The sequence below is a fragment of the Protopterus annectens genome, chromosome 3.part1, assembly GCF_019279795.1.
Source record: "Protopterus annectens isolate FY-2018-M chromosome 3.part1, PAN1.0, whole genome shotgun sequence".
Taxonomy (NCBI): Eukaryota; Metazoa; Chordata; order Ceratodontiformes; family Protopteridae; genus Protopterus; species Protopterus annectens.
Genome location: NC_056732.1, coordinates 47,178,050 through 47,202,179, shown reverse-complemented (window position 1 = coordinate 47,202,179; position 24,130 = coordinate 47,178,050). Strand labels below are relative to the sequence as shown.

The 24,130-nt window shown below is 42.0% G+C and overlaps 1 protein-coding gene across 3 annotated transcripts in view; it reads left to right on the top strand.

The window, feature by feature from the left end:
* Positions 1-24,130, top strand: part of ESRP1 (epithelial splicing regulatory protein 1) — a 627,793-nt gene that overhangs the window by 569,928 nt on the left and 33,735 nt on the right. For all 3 annotated transcript variants that reach the window (XM_044066542.1, XM_044066541.1, XM_044066543.1), the window contains exon 14: positions 700-850. In XM_044066542.1, the coding sequence (XP_043922477.1) occupies positions 700-850 (151 nt within the window). The remainder of the gene's footprint in view (positions 1-699; positions 851-24,130) is intronic.

The following is a 24,130-nucleotide window of genomic DNA, read 5'->3' as shown; positions in this document are numbered from 1 at the left end:
TAATAATCAATAAAAACAAATCAAATAAAATGTACTAAAATACAAACCTAGTGCATATTGAATATAAGCCACAAGAATAGAAGTCCGTATTCCTTGTGGTCATTCAATCCAAAATAAAAAAAAAAAGTACCTACAGATGAACAATGTAACAATTTATCAATGATGCATGATGCTCAAGGCTTTGTGCTATATACTTAAGGAGTTGTAACATTGAAATCAAATGCTGTGTGTGTATGCAGGAACATTAATATGTTAGGCAATGAACCACTGTAAATTTTCGGTGCTACTTGATATGGATTGCAGCTGAAAAGGATCCCTGGAACTCTGTTTATATATGTATGTGTGTGATGTATACATTATATATATGTATGTGTGTGTGTGTGTGTGTGTGTGTCCGTATAATACATATTTATATATATATATAAAATACATATTTATATATATATAAAATACATATTTATATATATATAATATATACATACACACAGAAAAGGAAATGGGTGGTGTGTTTGGGTTTTTGTGAAAATGGGTGAAAAAGCATGAATGCAGGCTATTTCATATGTAGATATATTTGCATGTTATGTTGTATGCATACGAGATGTTTGTATGTGCAAGAGATGTATAAACACATTTTTTGTGTATATGTTTGAGCTAATGTATTGTATGTAAATATATTTTATTTAGTAGTATTCTTTTTAGTCCCCCAGGTTCTCCAAACAATCTCGGTTATTTCCACACACCAGGTACCCCTGCAGTGATCAACCCACAGCCAAGCACGATGGTCAGAATGCAGGGCTTAGCATACAACACTGGGGTCAAGGAAGTCCTTAATTTCTTCCAAGGCTATCAGGTTTGTGTCGCTTTCATAATAAAGCAGTTACAAATTGTCTCAGGGTGACGTTTAATATGATTTGGCACTCTTTCAGGCACAGCACCACACTTCCTTTTTAACCATGGCACCTTCATTTCCTAGAGTGATTTGCTTGACAGTCCAGTTATTTGCAAGTCTGTACTTCATGTTGTAATGTTTATGAATAATACCCTTTTGTGCTTCAGTTGATTTAATCAAATGATTAACACGATGTCCTAAAATTCAAGATTTATGCAGACAATTAATATTAATATGAAGAGGTGAAGACGCAGCCAAAATGCAGTCTAAGTTATGAGCTGTTCCTTGAAAGGATAATGCTAACAGATTAATTTGTAGTTAGCCTTTATGTTTTCATACTGCTACAGTAGCTTTCTTTTAACACCCGTTTGTGAGACAGTATTTCTGCAGTCAGAATTTGCACTTTATCATACTGTTTTCTTTGGGTCTGGCATTTTGTAACTCATTCTTAACCTGTATACACTGAAGTCATGTGATACAGTTAGTAGTTATTGCCATGTTTTGATCAGCTGCTCATTTTCTTTATTCACTGACTTGTGCAGCTTTTATTTTTTGTATGCATTTTTGCTCCCATCCTTCTCCTCCTAGCCCATGTCATTCTTACTCCCAGCCCCATACTGACCCCCTTGTCCACCTCCTAGCCCATGTCATTCTTCCTCCCAGCCCCATACTGACCCCCTTGTCCACCTCCTAGCCCATGTCATTCTTCCTCCCAGCCCCATACTGACCCCCTTGTCCACCTCCTAGCCCATGTCATTCTTCCTCCCAGCCCCATACTGACCCCCTTGTCCACCTCCTAGCCCATGTCATTCTTCCTCCCAGCCCCATACTGACCCCCTTGTCCACCTCCTAGCCCATGTCATTCTTACTCCCAGCCCCATACTGACCCCCTTGTCCACCTCCTAGCCCATGTCATTCTTACTCCCAGCCCCATACTGACCCCCTTGTCCACCTCCTAGCCCATGTCATTCTTACTCCCAGCCCCATACTGACCCCCTTGTCCACCTCCTAGCCCATGTCATTCTTCCTCCCAGCCCCATACTGACCCCCTTGTCCACCTCCTAGCCCATGTCATTCTTCCTCCCTGCCCCATACTGACCCCCTTGTCCACCTCCTAGCCATGTCATTCTTCCTCCCAGCCCCATACTGACCCCCTTGTCCACCTCCTAGCCCATGTCATTCTTCCTCCCACCCCCCTACTGACCACCTTGTCCACCTCCTAGCCCATGTCATTCTTACTCCCAGCCCCATACTGACCCCCTTGTCCACCTCCTAGCCATGTCATTCTTACTCATAGCCCCATACTGACCCCCTTGTCCACCTCCTAGCCCATGTCATTCTTCCTCCCAGCCCCATACTGACCCCCTTGTCCACCTCCTAGCCCATGTCATTCTTACTCCCAGCCCCATACTGACCCCCTTGTCCACCTCCTAGCCATGTCATTCTTACTCATAGCCCCATACTGACCCCCTTGTCCACCTCCTAGCCCATGTCATTCTTCCTCCCAGCCCCATACTGACCCCCTTGTTCACCTCCTAGCCCATGTCATTCTTCCTCCCAGCCCCATACTGATCTCCTTGCCTACCTCCAAGCCATGTCATTCTTATTCCCAGCCCCTTACTGACCATTCTTTCCCCCACTAACAAAAGCTCCACACCTGATTCATATCCTCACGCGTGAGGGTTCATTGGATCTGGGAGAAGGGTGAATATGCCCGAGGAGGAATGGAGTTCCCTATTCCTTACTGCGCATGCTTGGCAGCCTACTACTTGTTGAGCAAACAGTAGGTGTCCGTGAGAACATGCTACCCACTTATGCAAGTGAGAACACCTCAAGACTGCCCTGGTCCCCTAAGCCCACACTACCAAGTGATCTCAAATCTCCCTCAGGAATTCTAGAAAGTGATTCTTTGCTCCAGGGATACATCTGCATGTTGCCTTCCTGACAAAGGATATGGCGACTCTCTCTCATCATCGTTCTCCTTCCTACATACCAGCCCCAGGAAGTGCCATTGCCCATCAAACCCGTCTTCTGCTCCTCTTGGTTTGTTGTCAGGGCTCAACTCCCCATTTTGTCTGTTACCTTTCACACTTCGACTTCTTCTGTCTGTCCTGTCTATTCTTGCATTCATGTATAATCACCTAATCGGCACATTGGTTTACCTGGGCGGATTGGTATTTGATATTCATTCCTTTTCTTAAACCTCATTTCACCAGTAACAAATTAAGGTTGTGGCTCATCTGTGCTTGCAGTGTGCATCATCCATTCTGTACAAAAATGTGTGACACTTGACCCCAGTTTGAAATGAAAATGCAAACATGGTGGCATCAAGTGAAATGTTTACATTTACGAGTTGAGGTAAACTTAAATAGGGATTGCTGGAATGCTTGTATAATTTCTGTGAGGTAAAATGAGTAACTCACCATGTGCTGTGCAACAGCTGAAAGGTCTGATGTTAACTTTGTTCTTGGCTGCCAATGATCAAAATACGTTTCATTTTTATGGGATTATTGGTGGTGATAGCTGATACTCCTGCATAAGAAGGCAGATGGCACTTACAACCAAAGAAAAATTGATGCAGAGTTCCTGAAATAATAATTTCAAAAAAAGAAACGTTCTGCAAACTGCAATTTCCTGTCCCATTACCTCACTCAAACCCTACACCCATTACAATGACACTGGTGATACCCACATACTTGGTGCTGGTGATCTTACAGTAGAGAGACTCTTGGGATATGGATTCTTTCAGTGTCAGTTTTCTGAAATATTCATTTTTAATAATTAAAAACCATGTTCCACATTTCCAACACTTGCCCATTGCAGTGCTCCAACCACCTTCACTGCTAAGCTATAGAAAAATGCCCCTAACAAACTGACCCCTCTTGGGAATGCATTCAGGGGATTTTCTAGCAATAATTAATAGTGGAATGTTTGATGACACTTGGATGTTTATAACCATTGATATGCGCAACTTATTTTCAGTTATACTTCATGATGCAGGTATAGAGTGGTTTTACCAGTACCTATGCCAATATACGACACTTAATCAAAATCGCATTTTAACTATTAGGAGCCTTATGGAAACAGTTTTGGAGACAAATATCACTTTTGAATAGCAGTTATTTAAACAAGTAAAAGGGGTAGCAATGGGGGCAGCATGTGCCCTCATATTTGCCAATACTGTTCTAGCATTTTGGGAAAGGTATATTGTCTTCAAAAGTCCCTTTGTTAATGGTTGGAACTTTTACAGTCATTACCTTGACATTATTCTATGGGATAAAGATCGTTATGAGCTTGATACATTTTTGGAATTTATAAAGGCTAGTACAGATTTCTTAGAATTTACACATACTATCAGCTATGAACGGGTTAATTATCTTGATATTTTACTATTAAAAAGGATGGGGCATTTGGACAATTCACCTCTAATATATTTCGTAAGCCCACATATTGAAATAGTCTTTTACATTTTTATAGTAGTCATCCCCTCCACCAGAAAAAAATCATTAATTAAGGGGAAAGGGGTACGACTAGCCAGAATGGTTTCTGAATACCATGAATTTTTGGAACCAATAGAAATTTTAAAGGTTATGCTAGTACACAGAGGATGGGCTGTTTGTCAGTAAAATCCTGAATTAAGTTATTCAAAAAAGAAATGGAGTTTTTGTTCCTTTGCTTGGGTAAGGTAATGTTCCACAAAAACAAGAAAAAGATGATTGTAATAGAAGATTCAAAAATTCAGGTATATTTGGTTATAATCAACATTTTTATGAAATCAATAATATTTTAAGAAATAATTGGAACATTTTTCACACAAATGCTGAACATTTGAAATTGGTGGGGACTAAACCTAACATTGTATATATAAAAAGGAATGCTGTATCAAAAATATGCTTGAAAGACGCAAGCGTATCCCTAATAGTGAGTTGGGTATGGCAAGATGCGGTTGTTATATGCAGTGTCAATATGTAGTAGAAGGAAAAGATATTATTATTCCTAATTATGGTAAATATAAACTCAATGGCAGGTTTTGCTGTAGTAGTAAAGCAGTAATGTACCTTACATTATGTTCCCAACGTCCAAGCTTCTATATTGGGAAAACAAAAGATGCTTTTAAAAGCAGGGTGCATCAATGCTGCTATGATATTAAAAGAAGGGAAAGTAAAAATGCCCTTGCAGCACATATTATGGCCAATGAAGCGCATAATTTTAGGTTTATTATTTTAGAACAGATAAAGTTGGGGGAAAGAGGTGGCCCATTAAATGATTTTTTGGAATTATCTGAACTTAAATGGCAGATCAGGACTAATGCAACTGAACCCCCTAGTCTTAACTGTGAGGTGTCTATTAGTCCTGTCCTCAGACTAAAGGCACAATTTTTAATGTAATATTTATATTTGGTGTGTTTTATGGAATATGTTTTTATTACCCTTATAGGTCACAGTATAATGGTATGACTTTTGATAGTGATTTATGTTTTTGAGTGAGGCTCCTTTTAGGGCTTCATTAACTAGTTAACTGAATAATTATTTATATGGGTGTGTGTGTGTATATAGAAGGTTGTTGGCGGATGACTTTATTTTATTCTGAAGAAGTCTCCATTGAGGAGACGAAAGCACTCAATAAGTATAACCTGGTGCAGTTTTTGGTTTCTTCATTTAGTATTTATTCTTTGGTTTGTGGACTTGTGTGTTTAACAGGGTTCCTAATCCCCTGGAACTAACATTCCACCTTGTTTAGCATCAGAAATAAAGGAGACGATTCTCTGCTGTTTTTATAGTGAAGAAAGTGATGTATCATCATCTCTTGAATCTCTTCCTGTCTCTTTGGGATATACCTACTATGTTTTGCCTAGGGTCCGTGGGAGCTAATAGACCAGCAGACAGACACAGTTGCTTTAAGAATTCTAGCATATTTGACTTTCAACAAGTTTGCACATTATAGCCATTTCTTAAAACATTGGTTCCACATTTTCAAAAACACATATGCGAGTATAAATGTGTCTTTCTTAAAGGACTGATTCACAAACACCTATGAAATTGCTTTTCATGATGGAATTTTGAATGACAGGATCATAATTCATGATTACACTTGCATTATAGACAGCACCCCCCTAAGTGGTAGACCCAGTGGTACATGATCTGGGTACTCAGGTTGGTAACCTGAACTTGATCACCACATATCCACAGCAGTAAGGAAATCCTATGTGGCACATCTTGTAAGCAAAGGCATTACATCTAGGTCCAAGAATGTTATAATTCCATTACACTTGGCCCTTATCAGACTAATAATTGAGTACAATGCTCCCTTTTGCATATACCTCACCAAACACTTGCAACAGTTGGAGAGATCGCAGATGTTTCTCACCAAGAAATGACAGGTTACACAAAACAAGTCTTGCATGGAAAGACTGAAAGCTCCGTCACTGTATTCAGTCGCCTACAGGTTGCTAAGGAGTGGCCTGTGCCTGGCTTACAGGGCAGTCCCTGACCTGGCCCTGATGGAAATGCTACACATTTGTAAATCAAACTTCATCAGGGTCACTCACTCCCGGGATCTTAACCTAGCCTCTGATGTGAACAGATCATACTAGAGCAAGAGAGATACATTCCGCAGAGGCTGCCACTTCTCTGGAACAATCTTCCAATTCATGTGAAAAAAGCCCTTCTGTGACCCTCTTCAAACACAAATCAGTGGATGGGTGACCGCAAATTAATTCTTGGGATGGCACCCATGTTCCTCCTGGACATGAAGTCATTAACTACCCTTACCTGTGCAAACTTCATTTGCCTAACCATTGACAATTGGGGTGACTCTGGATAAATATGGCTAGGCTTGAAAGAGCTCTAGGGCCGTTAGCGTAGTAACCTATGAATCTGTTAAACCTATGAAGATGATGCCCCAACCATCTTCACCTATCTGGACTTGAATCCATCAAGTTTCAACCCTCGCCTATCTGGACTTGAGTCCATCAAGATTCAACCCTCTACCCTGATCCTGGGTGACTATAACTACCGAACCATAGAGTGGAAGACCTATTCTAGCCCAAACATGAATGCCCAGAGATTCGTTGACTTCACCAATGCATTGGATCAGCTGGTCGACATCCCTATGAGAAGTGAAAGTATCCTGGACCTGGTCCTAACCAACATGAGTAGCCACTGTAGCACTCCTACAGTGTCATCCCCCTTGGTAAGATCCGACTATAAAGCAATCACTTTTGAACAGCCCATCTCCCCTGCCCACTCCCCCCATCAGGGAAATATGAAAAAACATTTTGACAGCTGACTACAGTCTCCTCAGAGAAGGTAGAAGTAGCTTCACAGCCACCATCCTATCCATTGGAACTAGCACTAATCTCCAGGCCTACACCAAAAAACTACATGAGCGCCTACATAGCTGCATGGACTCAGAAATACCTGACAGGACCAAATCATCTTCTTCAAGGAAGATTAAACCTGTCTGGTGGACAGCAGCAATGAACAGACACTATAATAAAAGGAAAAACCTGCTGTCCAGGGCCAAGAAGGAGCAGGTGCCAAGTTGGAAGCAATCTCCCTTTTGTCTGAACAAGCAAATAATGTTGTTGCATCGTTTTGCATTACTTCTGTTGATTTTGTACCTCAGGTTTGTATTTTTAATATTCTATTAACGTCTGTTGCCTTTTGACTTGCATGTCTATAATGGAGCTTTTCTCCCCAGGCCTCCATTGAAAAAGGGCTCATCTCAGCCTAATGGACTTTCCCGGTTATTATTTTTATTTATTTGCAGTTTGTTAAAGGTTACTGGTGAAATCCTCTAAGGCTAACTTTGGGTCCAAATTGGCCACTTCCACCAAGGACAATCACAAGGCCTTCTTCACATACATCCGCATTCTCAAAGGTAACACCAAAATCTGCTCTGAACTGGTGGTCAATAACACCACATACACAAATGCCATAGATATAGCCAACCTGCTGACTGACAGGACAGTGAAAACACAGCAAAAAACGATCATATCCCCTTCACAACTCCACAGCATATAAATGAAACAGTATAAAATAGCAAGCTTTCCAACAAAGAAGACACCAGGGTGAAAAATTCTCAGGTTTATTTTCTGGTACCTCTGCTTTTCGCCTTCAAGAAATACTAAACATCACACTACACCCCTCTTTTATACACACCCAGTCAATTAAGTTAATTGCAATCAAACAAAATTCACAGTTCTTAAAGACACAGATTAGAATATGTTTCCTTAAAATACCTTCTACATTTTGACAATTTTTATACAAAAAAACTTTTGAAACACCACATATTTTACACAAATATTTTCATTCTATAACTGACATTTTCATCATAAAACTTTTCATTACAACGTCAAATTACTATCAATATTCATATCCCTAGGTTGTAGTGTTACAAAGTTTATAATCATCCTGCATTCTAATCTGGTTACCTCTTCCTTAAAATTTCCCCCATGAGCCATATAAGGTCGAGCCAGGACATTAAAAATCAAGCCTGTGTTGCACCCCCCATGAATGGACATGAAATGTTCAGCTACTGGACTAAAAATATTTCTATTCTTAATGTCCCTTAGGTGCTCCTGAATCCTCACCTTTACCTTCCTCTTGGTTTGTCCTACATACCATTTGACCCTTTCACATGCACAACCAACAATATAAACAGCACCCTGTGAGTTGCAAGTAAAATTTTCCCTTGCTTTGTACCTTTTTCCATTTATTTTACTACCATCCAAATTTTGCACCCTATTACATACCCTGCAGTTACCACGCATTCTCATTCATTCTTTAAGAACTGTGAATTTTGTTTGATTGCAATTAACTTAATTGACTGGGTGTGTACAAAAGAGGGGTGTAATGTGATGTTTAGTATTTCTTGAAGGCGAAAAGCCAAGGTACCTGAAAATAAACAACTTGAGAAATGTTCACCCTGGTGTCTTATTTGTTGGAAAGCTTGCTATTTTATGCAGGTTCAGTGAAAACTTCACCCCCCCCCCTGCCCCCCAATCAGTAAACCAGGGCATCCCCAACACCTGGCCCCCCCTCCCCTCATCTCAAGGGAGCAGGTCCTTAATGCCCTCTCAAAAGCAAAAAATACAGTCTCCATGGGACCCGATAACATCCCTGGTTGTATCTACATGAACTCAAGCATGAGCTTTCAGCTCCATTAGAGACCCTATTCAACCAAAGTCTGAGCACCGGCTTCATCCCAGCTGAATGGAGGACAGCCAGTGTCATCCCTCTACACAAAGAGTGTCCACTGACCCAGGCAATTATAGGCCCATCAGCCCAACTAGCCTGATTTGCAAGGCCATGGAATGAATTCTCATGGACCTTATAAACAAGGACATTGGCAACCTCGAAACGTTTGACCCCCCCACAGTTTGGTTTTGTAAAAGGGAGATCATGCCTGTTAAACTTGGTCAACTTCTTGAAAACTGTCATCAAAGCCATGGATGAGGGGAAGATGATGCACGCCACCTACCTTGACCTAGTCAAATCCTTTGACACTATTCCCCATTTGAGCATAGTAGATACTCTCCCAGATAGGCATCAACCCGTATGTTACCAGATGGGAAGCTAACTGGCTCACTGATAGAACCCACTCAAAGTAGGGGAAGCCACCTTTAGTAGTAGACCTGTAACAAGCAGTGTACCCCAAGGATCGGTCTTGGGGCCTCTACTGTTTGAGATGTACTTTTCTGAGGTGCAATCCAAAACCAGTGGTCTGTGGCTGACCAAGTTTACAGATTACTGCAAGCTGGGCACTCTCCTAGTTATTTGAACATCCTCCAAGAGGGCCTTAACCAAACTAATGAATGGTGCCAGAAGCATGGCCTTAAACTGAATGCCAAGAAATGCATCAATATCCCCTTTGGGGAAAATGTCATCCCCACTAATTATCACATTAATAACAATGTACTAAGCATGAAATCATTCATGAGGGACTTGGGCACCCAGGTTGATAGCAACCTGACTTTTGACCACCATGTTGCCTCCATTGTACGGAAGGCTTTCTACATGGCCCACCTCATAAGTAAGGGTATTTCGTCCAGGAACAAGGAGGTCATAACATCCTTGTACTCCTTCCTTATCAGACCGATTGTAGAGTACAGTACCCCCTTCAGCATGTACCTTACCAAGCGCATGCAGCAGTTGAGAGACCAAAGAGGTTCCTGACCAGGAAAATCCAGAGTCTCAAACACCTATCCTACACAGATGGGTTAAAAGTCCTGTCCCTTTACTCGGTCTCATACAGACTGCTCAGTGGTGACCTGTGTCTGGCATACAAGGCCATTTCAGACCCAGCCTTGATGGAGTTGATGCATATCCATAAGACAAACTCCACTTGTGCAACCCACATACAAGGCCTTAACCTGGTCAGTGAACTGGTCTGTGACATTAGTAGAACTTGGTGGTATAATTTTGTGTCCCAAAGACTCCCCATCTGTGGAATAGACTCCATCTCTATGTCAAGCAGAGTATGTCTCTAGCCCTCTTTAAGAGGAACCTAGACAACTGGATGGGAAATGGAAAATACACCCCTGGGGCCCCATCTGCGACAGGGGAAACAGGTGCTGACATCGAGGGAACATGGACAAAATTCTTGGCTAGCCTTATAAGGGCCTCCATGCCAGTAGCCTAGTATCATCCCATGAACTTTGAAATTAGTGCAGTGAAAATGTGGTATGAAGTAGTCGAGGTCGCGCAGCATTTGCTTGTGCTTTTGTATGTTATAAGTTTAGTAAACTCTCAGTTAACCGGAACTCAAGCCAGCTGCAAAAAAATACTGAAGAAATACAATACAGTTTTCATGTGTTGCACTTTGTTTTCCTCCTGCAGAAACATACCTTATGTTTTTAGAGTTTGAGTTTTAAAAAGGAAGACCGGAATAAATTCAGTCTCTCCCCAACCAGAGAACAAGTCAAACCAAACAAATAGTTTAGGGTACAGTATTAGTCAGGCCTATTTTTAATAGTAACTCTCAAGCAACCGGAAACTGCAATTATCCAGCATCTACCAGTCCCCATGGGTGCCAGTTAACTGAGAGTTTACTGTATTTCTTTGTGTTTTCAGCTTGTGTGGAGCCACACCTCAGGACGTGTGGCCCTGTTTATGGCACAGTTATGTCCTTTAAAGGCATTTCCAGATTTTCTTCAATTATCATCCTCCTCCAACCCCTTTTCCCCATTTCTGGGGTCGGGGAGTTATGTCAACTGTTAGCATCTCTCTGGATTCATTGCCACTCTGCTACTTTCTTAAACAGTCATGCCTGACTTTTGCAGGTCTCTCACACAGTCCATACACCTCTTCTTTGCTCACCTTCATTTCCTCCTACCTTCTTCTGTCTGTCCCAAATCATCTTTACCAGATTATCTTCTACTGTTCTGCACATGTACCTGAACCGCTGTAATCTGTTTTCTATGACTTTTTCTACAATTGGAGCTAGTTTATCGTATGCTTTTGTGTTCTCACTTCTTCATCTGTCCCACAGTGTGCATCATGCTACCTGTCTCGGGCACTTCATCTCATCACTTCTAGCTTTCTCAAATGCTTTGCCTTTACTGCCCAGATTTCTGTACCATACAGTAGTACTGGTCGCACCACAATCCTGTACACCTTACTTTTCAGCTTCTTTGGCATTCTTCTGTCACACACTACACCTGACACACTATACCAGTTTGCTGCAGCCCCTCTGATTTCAGCTTTGACCTCCTCATTCAGACTTTTGTCTCCTCAGCCATCTGTCTCAGACAATGGAAGATATTAGCCTATTGCAGTTTTCAGCGTCTCCTGATTCCCCCAGCTGCTGCCATTACAATTGTCTTATCTGTGCTCCTTTTCTTCTCACATGCCATCACTTTGCATTCCTTTCCCTGTCTTTTGCTGAAGTTCTTGCTCTGAGTCTGCCTGTAATGTCACATTGTCTGCATACAGTGGCTTTGTTGATCAGTCCTTTTTGTCCTGATTGCTAATATAGACCATCACCAGTATGAACAGCTGAACCCTGATGCACTGCCCCTGGGAACCCTTCTGTGAGACCCACCACTCTTCGTACTTGTGTCATTGGTTCATTGCACATGCCTGTACTAATTTTACCAAAATGTTTCCGTTACTTTGAGCCATTGCAAGACTACCCAAGTCAGCCTTCTTGGGACCTTGTTATATGCCTTCTCCAAGTCTAGCAATACCCAATCGGACTCTCTCCTCATCTGTAGCTTCTTATAAACTGTATCACTACAGAAACTGGTTCAGTTGTACTGCATTCTGCTCTGAATCTGAAATGCTCATCTTCTGCTTTATTTTCTACTACTCTGTGTATCCGTTTATCAATCACCCTCTCCAGAGCTTTCATGCAGGCAGAAGTTTGATGCCTTGTACTGGCAACAGTTGTGGCTGCCCCCTTCGTGCCTGTAAACTTGCACTAGTATGCTTATTCATTGGTCATCTGGGATATGCTTTTACTCTGTATACTGCTATGCGTAGCCTCTGAGGTAATTTCTGCCCTAATTCACCCAACATATTTTCATTTATTTGCCGTGACATCATCTGAGCCTGTTGTTCTTTCTAACTTCATTTTCCTTTATGCTGTTTTTACTTCTAAGGTGGGATCCTCCTCTTTCATTTTAAGCTGTGTCTGTGAAAGTGCAGCTTCTATGGAGTTTTCTTCATTCAGAAGCTTCTGGAAGTATTCCTTCTAGCTGCCTTTGTCCTGTGGATCAGTGAGCAGGTTGCTGCTGGAATCCCTTGTGAAGGATTTCTGACTATCTAGTTTCTTGGTCTGGCAGTTGGCTTAGAGAATTAAGGAGCTGTTAATGACTTTCCTGTGGTCCACATGTGCAAGGTTTGATTTCCCTCAGCCCTCATTGTCTAACTGTGAGACTCTGAGCAAGTTATTTAACCAGACACCACTCCCTGGTTGTGTAGAAATGGTCCATGAAGATCAGGGCTGTACCTCAAGAAAACAAATACAAATAAAATTCTTTATCTTTCTGTCTTTGACTTGCAACCTGATAGTTTTTGTGCCATCTACCAAATCACTTTCAAGAAGCTAGCAGAGTGCCTCTGATGCCTTGTTCTTTGCTGTTACAACTCTCTTAGCCTCTTTAACCAACCAATATTCCCTCCTAGCCTGGTCTGTCTTTCCTGCTTCCCACCTTTTCCTGTGCTCCTTTCTTTTGATGATTTCCTAGATTTCTGTACCATCAGCATTCCGTAATTACCTTATTTTCATATCTGTCTTGACCACATCTGCTCTGTACCCCTCGCACGTGCTGTTTTGGGGTGCTGCCATTCTTCTTCAACTCTACCAATTTCCTCCTCTTCATGAGGTGCTAGAGCCTTGAATATCTTCTTGAACTCTTGTACTTTGTCTGCAGTCCACTTCCAGACCTTCAGGCTAGTCTCTGTTGATGTTAGGGTGTTCTCTGACCACTGCTTGTAGCTGCTTGTGAAGCCAGTGGTTTATGCCGTGGGCAGCCTGTTTCACTGGAGATGACTTTGCAATCACTGATCCTCCTAGTATGGAAAGGGCAGTGGGGTAGAAAGTCTACTCTAGTTGTATGTTGGTCACTTGTATGTGAGCTTATGACTGTCTGTCTTTCTGAACCATGTGTTGGTCACTATCAAGCCATGTGCCAGACGGAAGTCTAGAATGGCCTCTTCTCCTTTATTTTATTGCTCCACCCATGTGGATCTCTAGTCCTGTTCTGTCTGTCCTTGTATGTGCATTCAGATCAGCCATTATCAACACCAATTTATGTTGCCCTGTTTTATCTAATAGGTCCTGCAGCTGCTGTCTGAATACACATTTTTCCTTACCTTCTCAAATGCGCCATGGTTCATAGACTTCAGTGTAAGAGTAGGAACACTATTCATAATCTCAGCCTGACTACCATGAGTTTTTCACTAATTCTGATGACATCCCTCACTGTCTTCTGAAGCCTCTCCTTTACCACAATTCCCACACCATTTCTAGTTGAGAATTGTGAAGTAGTAGACTCTGGACCTCAAACCTAGTGACTTTGCTGCCCTGCACTTCCATCTTGGGTCTTGGATACATAGGATGCCCAGCCTCCTCCTTATGATCATGTAAATTGAGTGTAGCAATTCTTTAATTCATGGTTAGCCAGTTGATTGGTTTTACATGCAGCTTTCACTCAACAGACCAGCAATCAAAGTTGGGCAACCGGACACTGGCCAGCCAGTAGGTTGTTGACTCAGGGCTGCTGGGCTTAATGGTGAACACCCCCTTGTCCAATAGGGGCATGCAGAGACCCCCTCCTTTGTGTAGGTCCTCAACCCATCTATCACTGGCAAATACCCGTGCCCATTTTTGGCAACCTTAAACTACATGATCAAGTCACCAACCACCAGTTTTTACTTTATCAAGTCACTAGCATTGACATGACACTGTGTGTGTGATCCATGTTCTCCTAGGATGAGCATGAGCAGATGCCCAAATTAGTCTGTACAGTTCTTACCCAGCTTCCCAGACCTCCATTCTTGTGGGAGTTTCATTTGAAAACACTTAGCACGTTTTTGGGAGGTGTGAGGAACCCCACATAGACAGAGAGAGAACTTGTAAACTCAATACAGAGATCATTATCGAGCCCCGTACCTTGTACATAGGAGGTGAGGGCATTAACTATTACACCAACTGGCCTCTTTAGAGCAGCATCTCCAAAAGTATGTTCACATTTTTGATACTTTATTTCATGAAGTAGAAAGGAAGATCTGCACAAATGCTGGTGCATCGACAGGGCCAAAATGATTTCCAGAGATCCAACACATCCTGCCAATGGTTTGTACACTCGTCTATCCTCAGGCAGGAGATACAGAAACCTGCACTGTAAGGCCACCAGACTAAAAAACAGTTTTTCTGCTCTCCATTAGACTGTTGAACTCTTAAAAAAAATGAACCATGATGTCTGTTTCATAACTAGCCTATCAAGGGGAGGGACTTATTTTGTGGATGTGTAATAACTATGTGCAATACTAAGGTAGCTCACCTACACACTGAAGGACTGCAAAGTGCAATATACAAACTGTGCAATAATTCAGCCTATTCATAGACATGCTGCTATTGTTTCAGTTTTACTTTGGCAATATTACCTTCATATTGTTACCAAGTAAAAAAGAACCTCGGAGGGTCCACAATAAAGCGTAAGGACAGCTAGCACCAGGTTGCTTCAGATGTTTAATAAAAATATTCTTTCCACAGTATAAGACAATACAGCACATTAACTCTCCATAAAGACAGTACGTTTTTGTTTTAAAACTTCATCAGATGTGGGCTGGTTAATATACTACAAGCATTTAAAGGCTTGACAATCAAGTTTGGTCCAATCAAAACACGTTATTCAAGACATATCGGTTAAAACTGATTTAAAAAAAACATTAAAACCAAGGTAAAAGTAATCAAGAATGATGCAAATGAAAAATCAAATAAGAAATGAATGATGCACTTGATGTATAACTGCAGAATCTTCCCTTAAATGTTAAAACAGACCTGTTAATTCATTGAAACTACTATAATTTAAAAAAATAAAACATCATCATGAATGCTAAACATGAAGAGCATACAAGACCATGGTAAACTTGATGGAATAGCACCATAGCTGTCGTTACGCTTTATTGTGGACCCTCCCAGGTTCTTTTTTACCTTTTTCATTTTTTACTTTTTATTTGGTTTCAGTGCTTTGCAAATCTTTTTTGGCTTATTTGTGGTACCTTCATATTGTTCCTTGTCTCCCTTGTCTCCTGTTCTGGGATGGGTGTGGGTCACTGCTGTCCTACTTTACTTACAAATTGCTACTGATTAAATTTCTACTGTGATATATTTTTTAATTTTTCTCTGTCTATACATGCAACTGTTTCCTGCATTGAGAACGAAGCATTGTAATTTTGTTCAGCTGCACTGCTGTGTAGTTCTGAATGACAAAGTTTTCTTTGACTTGACTTTGACTTGAAATGTTATTTTCAGAATGGTATAGGTCTGTGTTGCATTTTACAAAGCAGACCTGCCAAAATTGTTTATCTCAACTTGAAACCAGGGGCAAAGTTCAGAGTCACTCTGCTCACTACAGATCAACCACAGGGCTGACAGTGACTCATTTGGCCAAGAGACAGCTGTGCCTTTTGCTCAGTGCATCTGAAATGTGAACAATGTACAATGGCATACCAGCATGTGTTGCTCCTTTGTATAGCACAAAGTGTTACTTTCAGCATTAGGTGTCTCCGATAAATGAGAGGAATGGTGCAGAGTGAAATATGCTTGTATGCTTCACAGATCCATACAGGGAGGAAGTGAGTTGCATTAAAATGTGCACAATAGTGCAAACTGTGCCACCCATGTACCATATATGGGGGAGGCATTACACTATTAAGCATGCAAAGCACTGCAGGCTGTATGTCTGAGTATCATAGAATTGGAAAACCTCTGAGTTATGGGTTACAGTGCTGTAAGTGTGCACAGTATCATAAAATATGTGTCTGTGTACTACATGCCATTACAAATGCTCAGATGCCTCTGGTATTCCCTGCATGTTTATACCTTTGATAAACAAGGTTAGTGACATAAGGCACAAATTCCATTTTTCAGACATCTTCTAGAGGCATTGTCTAAGTGATTTACATCCACATTGTTGCATGTGTCGTATTCAGACAGGCACTGAGGCTGGGTATATATTCAAGGCGTTTACTGTACATACACATAATTAGCTGTAACTTGTATCTATACTTCATACTAACACATCATTAGCTTTAACTTGTATATATACTTCATATGCTCACTGACTGACTTGTTACTTCTAACACACACACGCACACACACGTGCATCTCCATTCAAGCTTACATTCACACTGACTACACAAAATGGCACTGATCTTGCACATGCTCAGTACTTTATATGGACATGCTGTCTAGCTACAGGCGGACTAAGTTCAATATGCACACTGACCTACATCCTCCCTCCTTAATTTTGTTCAACATTGCAAACTATAAGAACAAAGGCATATTTGAGCTAGACATTATTTCAACATTTCAACAAAGCATAACTGATTTCAAGTCCAGGTCGCTGCATATTTAGTATTGGGTTTGAAAATTTCTATCCAATTTAGTTACATAAATTCTGAATGGGTTTAGCAACAGGGACAATCTCTGGGGATTCATTCAATACTGGAACATATGGGTTTACATCAGAGTTGTTTGAAGAAAGCACACTGTCTTTTTGAATTCAAACAGTTAACAAGTTACCCTGTAGAGTCACTGGCACAGGCAATCTGCTGTGGCATTAGTTCTAAGACCGGTAACACATGTCTACAATTCCTTCTGTAATCCATTCCTTCAGATTGCATGATGTAAGATCTCAGTTCCTCACAAATGTCCTTCATGATTCCTATATGCTCATAAACTTTGGATGTTTGCACTCAACTTTTCCTTGTAACAATGGTAGAAGGGATTTCCTGGTTTTATCATAATACAACTTTTGTAACTGTTTTCCTGAAAGTTGAGCCTTGACCACTCAATTATTCTTTGTGTTTGGCACTAACAATTGTTTGCTGATCAGAAGAGTCGTTTGTGCTTGTCTGGACATCAGTTTTTGAGCAGGTGAACCAAGCAAGTTGTCTTGAGGAATGTTTGAGATTAAGTCAAGGACAACATCAGTACCATCTCTTTTGGATTTCTCCAACAAATACTTTGCACACTATGTGCTGCACGTTCAGCTAAATCATTGGCTTGCAGATACTCAGGACTACTGGTAACATGAACAAGGTCCCATGACTCAGAAAATCTCTTGAACTGCTGACTAGTAAACTGTGAACCATTGTCAGACATTACTTTGTGCGGACTGTCATGGACAGAAAAATGTCTTTTCAATTTTGTAATGACTGTCCTGATGTTCTTCATCTCACATTGCTGCAGTCCTTACACTTGGGTAGTCTGCTGTCCTCGGTCGGCCCGAATATCAAAGTATTAGGCTGACGTCGGTCAGGGCGCTTAAGACTGACATCAGGACGTCAGGGTATAAATGCACATGACCGATGTCATATCCTCAGTCTTTTTTGCCGCATGGTCCGATGCAGAAGCAGCGTTGCAAGTGCCGTTCGGCGTTCTGAAATTTTTCGAATTCGGAGTTTCAGACCGAGTCAAAGTTGGCTAAGTACCCCGTTGGGGAATATTTTAGTTTTTTCTTGCCTCAGTGGTTTACCGGATGTCAGAAAAAGTGAATAACTGTATTTCTTGTGGGAAGCAGATACCGCATAGGGACTATCATACTTTGTGTATTCCTTGTTTGGGGCCTGAGCACGGCGTTGTTGGGTGTCGCTTTTGTGCTAGGTTCAATAAGCGCACTATTGCGAAGGTTAGATTGTGCCAGGTTGGTCTTCGGAAGCGGTGCAATTATAATATGCCGCCGGATGCTCCGGCCCGCTTCTTCAAGAAGCGCAAAGACAAAGCAGCTAAACCCAGGCAAGAAGAGTCGTCCGCACCGGACGCCGGTTCTTTAGAGGCGCCAGTGGAACCGGTGGTTCCGGAGGCTTCTCTGGAGTCCCAGGGGGAGACTTTGATATTGCAGGATGTGGCCTCTCAGGAGGCAGGTCAGGCTGAAGGGGCTTCTCAGGTTACTATACTCCCCTCCCTTCCTAGGGTGGTTAGGCCCTCTCCTTCTGTTTCCAAGGCTTCTCCCAGAGGCAGGCCAGGTTTAGCTTCTGTTGGGGTCACTCCTAGTTCATCAGGATCTGTGCCTAAGAAGCACATGCTTAAAATGGCAGAAGATTTAATTACTTTGATTAGAGGTTCTTTGCCCCCTCCTGATAAGAGGCCTAGGGTGGAACCAGAGTTGGGGAGTTTTGAGCAGGCTTCGGATGTTTCAGAGTCTTCGGCTGAAGACTTGCAGGAGTACTCTCCTTATTCTGATTCTGATGCAGATGATTCGACTCCTTCTGCTTCTCCTCCAGAGGATTTTTCTTTTCAGAGACTCTTCATTCCATGAGGGAACATTTTAAGTGGGAAGGTCAGGACTTCTCTGATTCCAGGAAAAGGCTTAGGGAATTTTTGCTTTTACCCCAGCATAGGCCTTTGGCTATACCACCTGTTCTGGATGTTGTGGAAGATGTGTTTGCAGAGGCTTCTCTTAATCCTGATTCTTTGCCTCCTGCTCCTGTTAAACCGGATAGGTATTACAGGGTGCCTGAGGCTCATAAATATCTTTATAAGAGTCCTAGGGCGGACCCAGAAACTGTTAGTCAGGGACCTAAGGGTGTCAAGGCCTCTGTTGTAAAAAATCTGGTTCCTCCAGATAAAGAGGCCAGAGCTTTGGATAGATGGGGAAAGAAAGTCTATACTTCTTCCACCTTAGCTATGAGGGCTTTGAATTGCCAGTTTCACATGTTGAAATATCAAAACTATCTTCTTTCTCAGTTGAAGTCTAAGGTAGATGCTCTGGCGGAAGGCATTGAGTGTAAAGAATTACAAGATTTCGTACATGTCTCTGAACAGGTGGGTAAGCATTCTTTACAATGTGGCTTTGATGCTGTACAGGCCTCGTCTAGGGTGGCTGCCACTGGATCAGTTCTTCGCAGGCACGCCTGGCTGAGGGATCAGAATTTATCTGACCATGTTAAGACAAGGATTTTGGATGCTCCTTTACAGTCTGATGTGTTGTTTGGTTCACCTGTGGAGTCAGTCTTGAAGAAAATGGAAGACAAGGCTAAATCTATGCAGGCTGTTAAAGATTTTTTGCAAGTTCAGCCTCCGAAGTTTAGTAGGAATTGGCCTGCTAAGGGGTGGACGTACCCTTCTTATGATTCACAGTCTAGGGGTAGATCTAGACGTGGTAGGGGCAGAGCTCAGAGCTCCTTCAGGCCTAGGACAGGGAGTTCACCTGCACAATCTTCGGGTGAGGGCAGGGGCCAGTCCTTTCGTAAACAGGCCCAATGACCTACCTTTTCAGCTGCCAGATCCTTCTTGCCTGGCAGCACCTTTGGGAGGAAGGTTGGCACTCTTCAAGGAAAATTGGAGTTTGATTACCCAAGACAGATGGGTATTGGATATCATACACCAAGGTTACAAGTTTTATTTCCATACCTTGCCTCCTTTCAAAGGCATGCCGGACGTTCCTCCTCAGCAAAGACTAGAGGCTCACAGACAAATTTCTCTGCTACTTCAAATAGGGGCCATACAACCGGTCCCTCTGCCAGAAGTGGGCCTAGGATTTTATTCTCGCCTGTTCCTAGTACCAAAGAAGGGGAACACGTGGAGACCAATTTTGGATTTATCTATCCTCAACACTTATCTGGACATTCCCAAGTTCAAAATGTTGACGTTACAACAGCTTTTACCTCTGCTGGGCAAAGATCACTGGATGGTGACTCTGGATCTCAAGGAGGCTTACCTTCATGTTCCTATCAGGCTAAGTTGCAGGAAGTATCTGCGTTTTCGGGCTGGGACTTCTCATTATCAGTTCTCTGCATTGCCCTTTGGCTTATCTACTGCGCCCAGAGTGTTCACAAAGGTTCTGGCTCCAGTGATAGCTTTCTTCAGGCTAAGAGGAATACAGATCTATCCTTATTTGGACGATTGCCTGATTCTGGCCCAAGGAAAGGACGAACTTCTTCATCATTTACAATTTGTGATAGCAGTGCTAAGATGCCTGGGGTATTCTGTGAACGAAATAAAGTCCAGTCTAGTACCCTCTCAGGACATGTGCTTTCTGGGTGTGAGACTGAATACAGCATCCCAGATGGCCTTTTGACCCCGGACAAACAAAAGAATCTTTCTCTTTACTTCCATCAATTGTCTCATCAGTCCAGGCTGACTGCAAGGACAGTCCTTCAAGCCTTGGGGTTCATGGCATCTTGTATTCTGGTGCTTCCCAATGCCAAACTGCATATGAGGAAGCTACAATGGTATCTCAAAAATGTATGGACACAGCACTGCCAAGATATGGACACTGTCATTCAGATAATACCTTGCATTCAAAAGGAATTTTTGTGGTGGGCTCAGGAATGTCACCTAAACAAGGGACTCTCTGTGACCCGGCCAGAGGCGAGTCAGATTCTAATGACGGATGCCTCAGACAAAGCTTGGGGAGCTCATCTAAATGGAAAGTGGGTACAAGACACGGGGCCTGCCAGACTTCAACATCTACATATCAACTTGAAGGAGATGTTAGCAGTCCAATTTGCATTAATAGCTTTCAAGGATTTGCTTCTTCCAGGGCAGGTGTTGGTTCTAACAGACAACACAACTGTCATGTGGTACATCAACAAGCAAGGGGGAACACATTCTTATCCTCTATGCAGACAAGCAATGATTTTGTGGGAGACTGCTCTGTTTACAGCTAAATCTTCAGGCAAGGTTTCTGCCGGGAGCACAGAACTCCTTAGCAGATGTGTTGAGCAGACAAATTATGGATCCCCACGAGTGGAAATTGGATCCTCATGTATTTCAGAAATTGACAGTGTTATGGGGAACTCCAGACATAGATCTGTTCGCTTCTCCGCTAAACTACCAGCTGCCAAAGTTTTGCACAAAAAGGTTTCATCCCACAGCTTGGAAAGTGGATGCTCTTTCATTCAATTGGAGCAATCTTCATGTGTATGCCTTCCCACCTCTGCCTCTCCTCCCAAAGGTACTCCTGAAGGTCAGACAGGACAAGCCAAAGATGATTTTAATAGCTCCAGATTGGCCTCGACAGCACTGGTACCCATTACTGAGAAGTCTGGTACGGGAGCCTCCATGGCCATTGCCTTCGATTCCACACCTGCTGTCTCAGGAGAACAGTCATTTACTCAATGTCAAACTTCACTCTCTTCACCTAACAGCCTGGCATATTCTGTTTTAAACCCTGGAGGGTCTCAGCTTCCACAGCAAGTTTTGAATGTTATTTTGGAGGCCAGAAGGCCTAGTACAAGGAAAGTGTACGCAGATAAATGGAAGAGATTTTTATTTTGGAGTACAGCAAAGGAATTTGATGTTTCTAAGCCTAATTTGAGTGTGGCTCTTCAATATCTTACTGAGTTACTGGACAAAGGTTTGTCCTCTTCTATTAAGGTTCATGCTGCAGCAATTTCTGCTCACTATGACTGTGACCCACCATTGTTTTCTCATCCTTTGTTTAAGCAATTCCTTAGAGGGGCAAAGAATATAAGACCCCACGTAGAGCTCCTACTCCTGCTTGGGATCTCAATTTTGTGTTGGAGAAACTCACTCTACAACCTTTTGAGCCTGCAGCTACTGCCGAGTTGAAATATTTATCATGGAAGACTGCTTTTTTGTTGGCCATTACCTCTGCGAGAAGGGTTTCTGAATTACAGGCCCTTATGGCAGTTGAGCCTTTCTTAATTTTCCATAAGGATAGGGTATCTTTGCGTACTAATCCTTCCTTTATGCCTAAAGTGGTTTCTAGTGTGGCTTTAAACCAAACTATTCATTTGCCTACTTTTTATGCAAACCCCAAAATAAAGGGAAAAGATTTTGCACACTTTGGATTTACACAGGCAGTTACGATATTATTTGAGCAGAACTAAAGGGTTCAGGCAGTCTCAGCAGTTATTTGTTTCATTTGCTTTGGGTTCTCGGGGCAAGCCTGTGTCAAAACAAACTATTTCTAAGTGGATTGGGTTTTGTATTGCTTTCTGTTATTCCCATCATGGTAAGGAGATTTCAGCTGGGATTAGGCCTCATTCCACTAGGGCTACTGCCACTTCTACAGCTTTTTTGAGGGGGGTGGCAACTAAAGATATTTTGGAGGCAGCTACTTTGAGTTCAGTGCATACTTTCTCTAAGCATTATCACCTTCCACTTTACTCTAAATCTAGGGCTGGTTTTGCCACTGCTATTTTACAGGGCATTTTGGCAGCTCCTGCTGCTTTATAGTTTTGCCATCCTCCCTTACCTCTGCTTTGGGATTCTACCCAAGTGTAAGGACTGCAGCAATGTGAGATGAAGAACATAGTACAGTTTTGTACCTACCATAAATGTAGATGTTCGAAGATCCACATTGCTGCAGTCCAATTTACCCTCCCTCCTTCCCCTCTGTACTTAGAGGCGGTGGTGTGGTTTGGGTTGTAAATATTGTGGATATTGTATATATTGTACATATGATTAGTGCAAGGGTGGTTGGTTGTTTTTTGCTGTCTTTTGGTTTTGACCTTTCTTTTTTAGGGTCTTCTGACATCTGGGGCAAGAAAAGACTGAGGATATGACGTCGGTCATTCGCATTTATACCCTGACGTCCTGATGTCAGTCTTAAGCGCCCTGACCGACGTCAGCCTAATACTTTGATATTCGGGCCGACCGAGGACAGCGGACTACCCAAGTGTAAGGACTGCAGCAATGTGGATCTTCGAACATCTACATTTATGGTAGGTACAAAACTGTACTTTCGTCAAGTTAGGAAGTAGGTCAATTTCAAGCCAATTTGAATAAGAATCTAACACCAAGTAATGTTGACCATTCCATTTGAAAATATCTGTAGCAACTGTTGATCATGGAAATTCAGGAATCTGGTGTAGCTGAAAAGTGGTTCTCTTTGTTGATGCGGTTTGGTGCTGTTTCAAATTGAACATGCTAGAGTTTCCTTTTCTATATCTTTGGACATAGAAGGCCAAAATATAATGCCTCGCCGTTCTTTTGGTTGAACCATTACCTGGGTGATCACAATGCAAAATGCTGATACATTCCTGTTGTAATGCTTTAGGAATTACCACTTTTGGACTTTTCATGATGATTCCATCTTTCATCAGGAGCTCATCTCTGTAAGGAACTTACTGCTGAATGTCAAGTGGTAAACTGGTTTGTCATGTTGGCCTTGCTTGACTGATGATGTTTTCAGCTTCTGGAGAATTGTGTCTGAAGTCATGTGATTTCTTAGTTCAGCAAGCTGTGATGATAACTTTCTGACTTCCATGACTTCTAAGTTTTCTGTTTCGTTTTTATGCTGCTTTGTTTGTCTGGGGGTGCATGACAAAGCATCAGCAAGGTACAAGAGTTTTCCTTTTTTGTAAACCACATTGAAGTTGTACTTTTGCAATTTTAACATCATGCGTTTGAATCGAGCTGAGGCTATATGTATTGGCTTTTTTAAAATTGTCGCTACTGGTTGGTGATTAGTCTCTATTTAGATAGGTCTGCCATAAATATAGTCATTGAACTTCGAACATGCAAACACTACTGCCAAAAGTTCTTTTTCTATTTGTGCATAATGAATCTCTGTTTGGGTTAAAGTTCTTGATG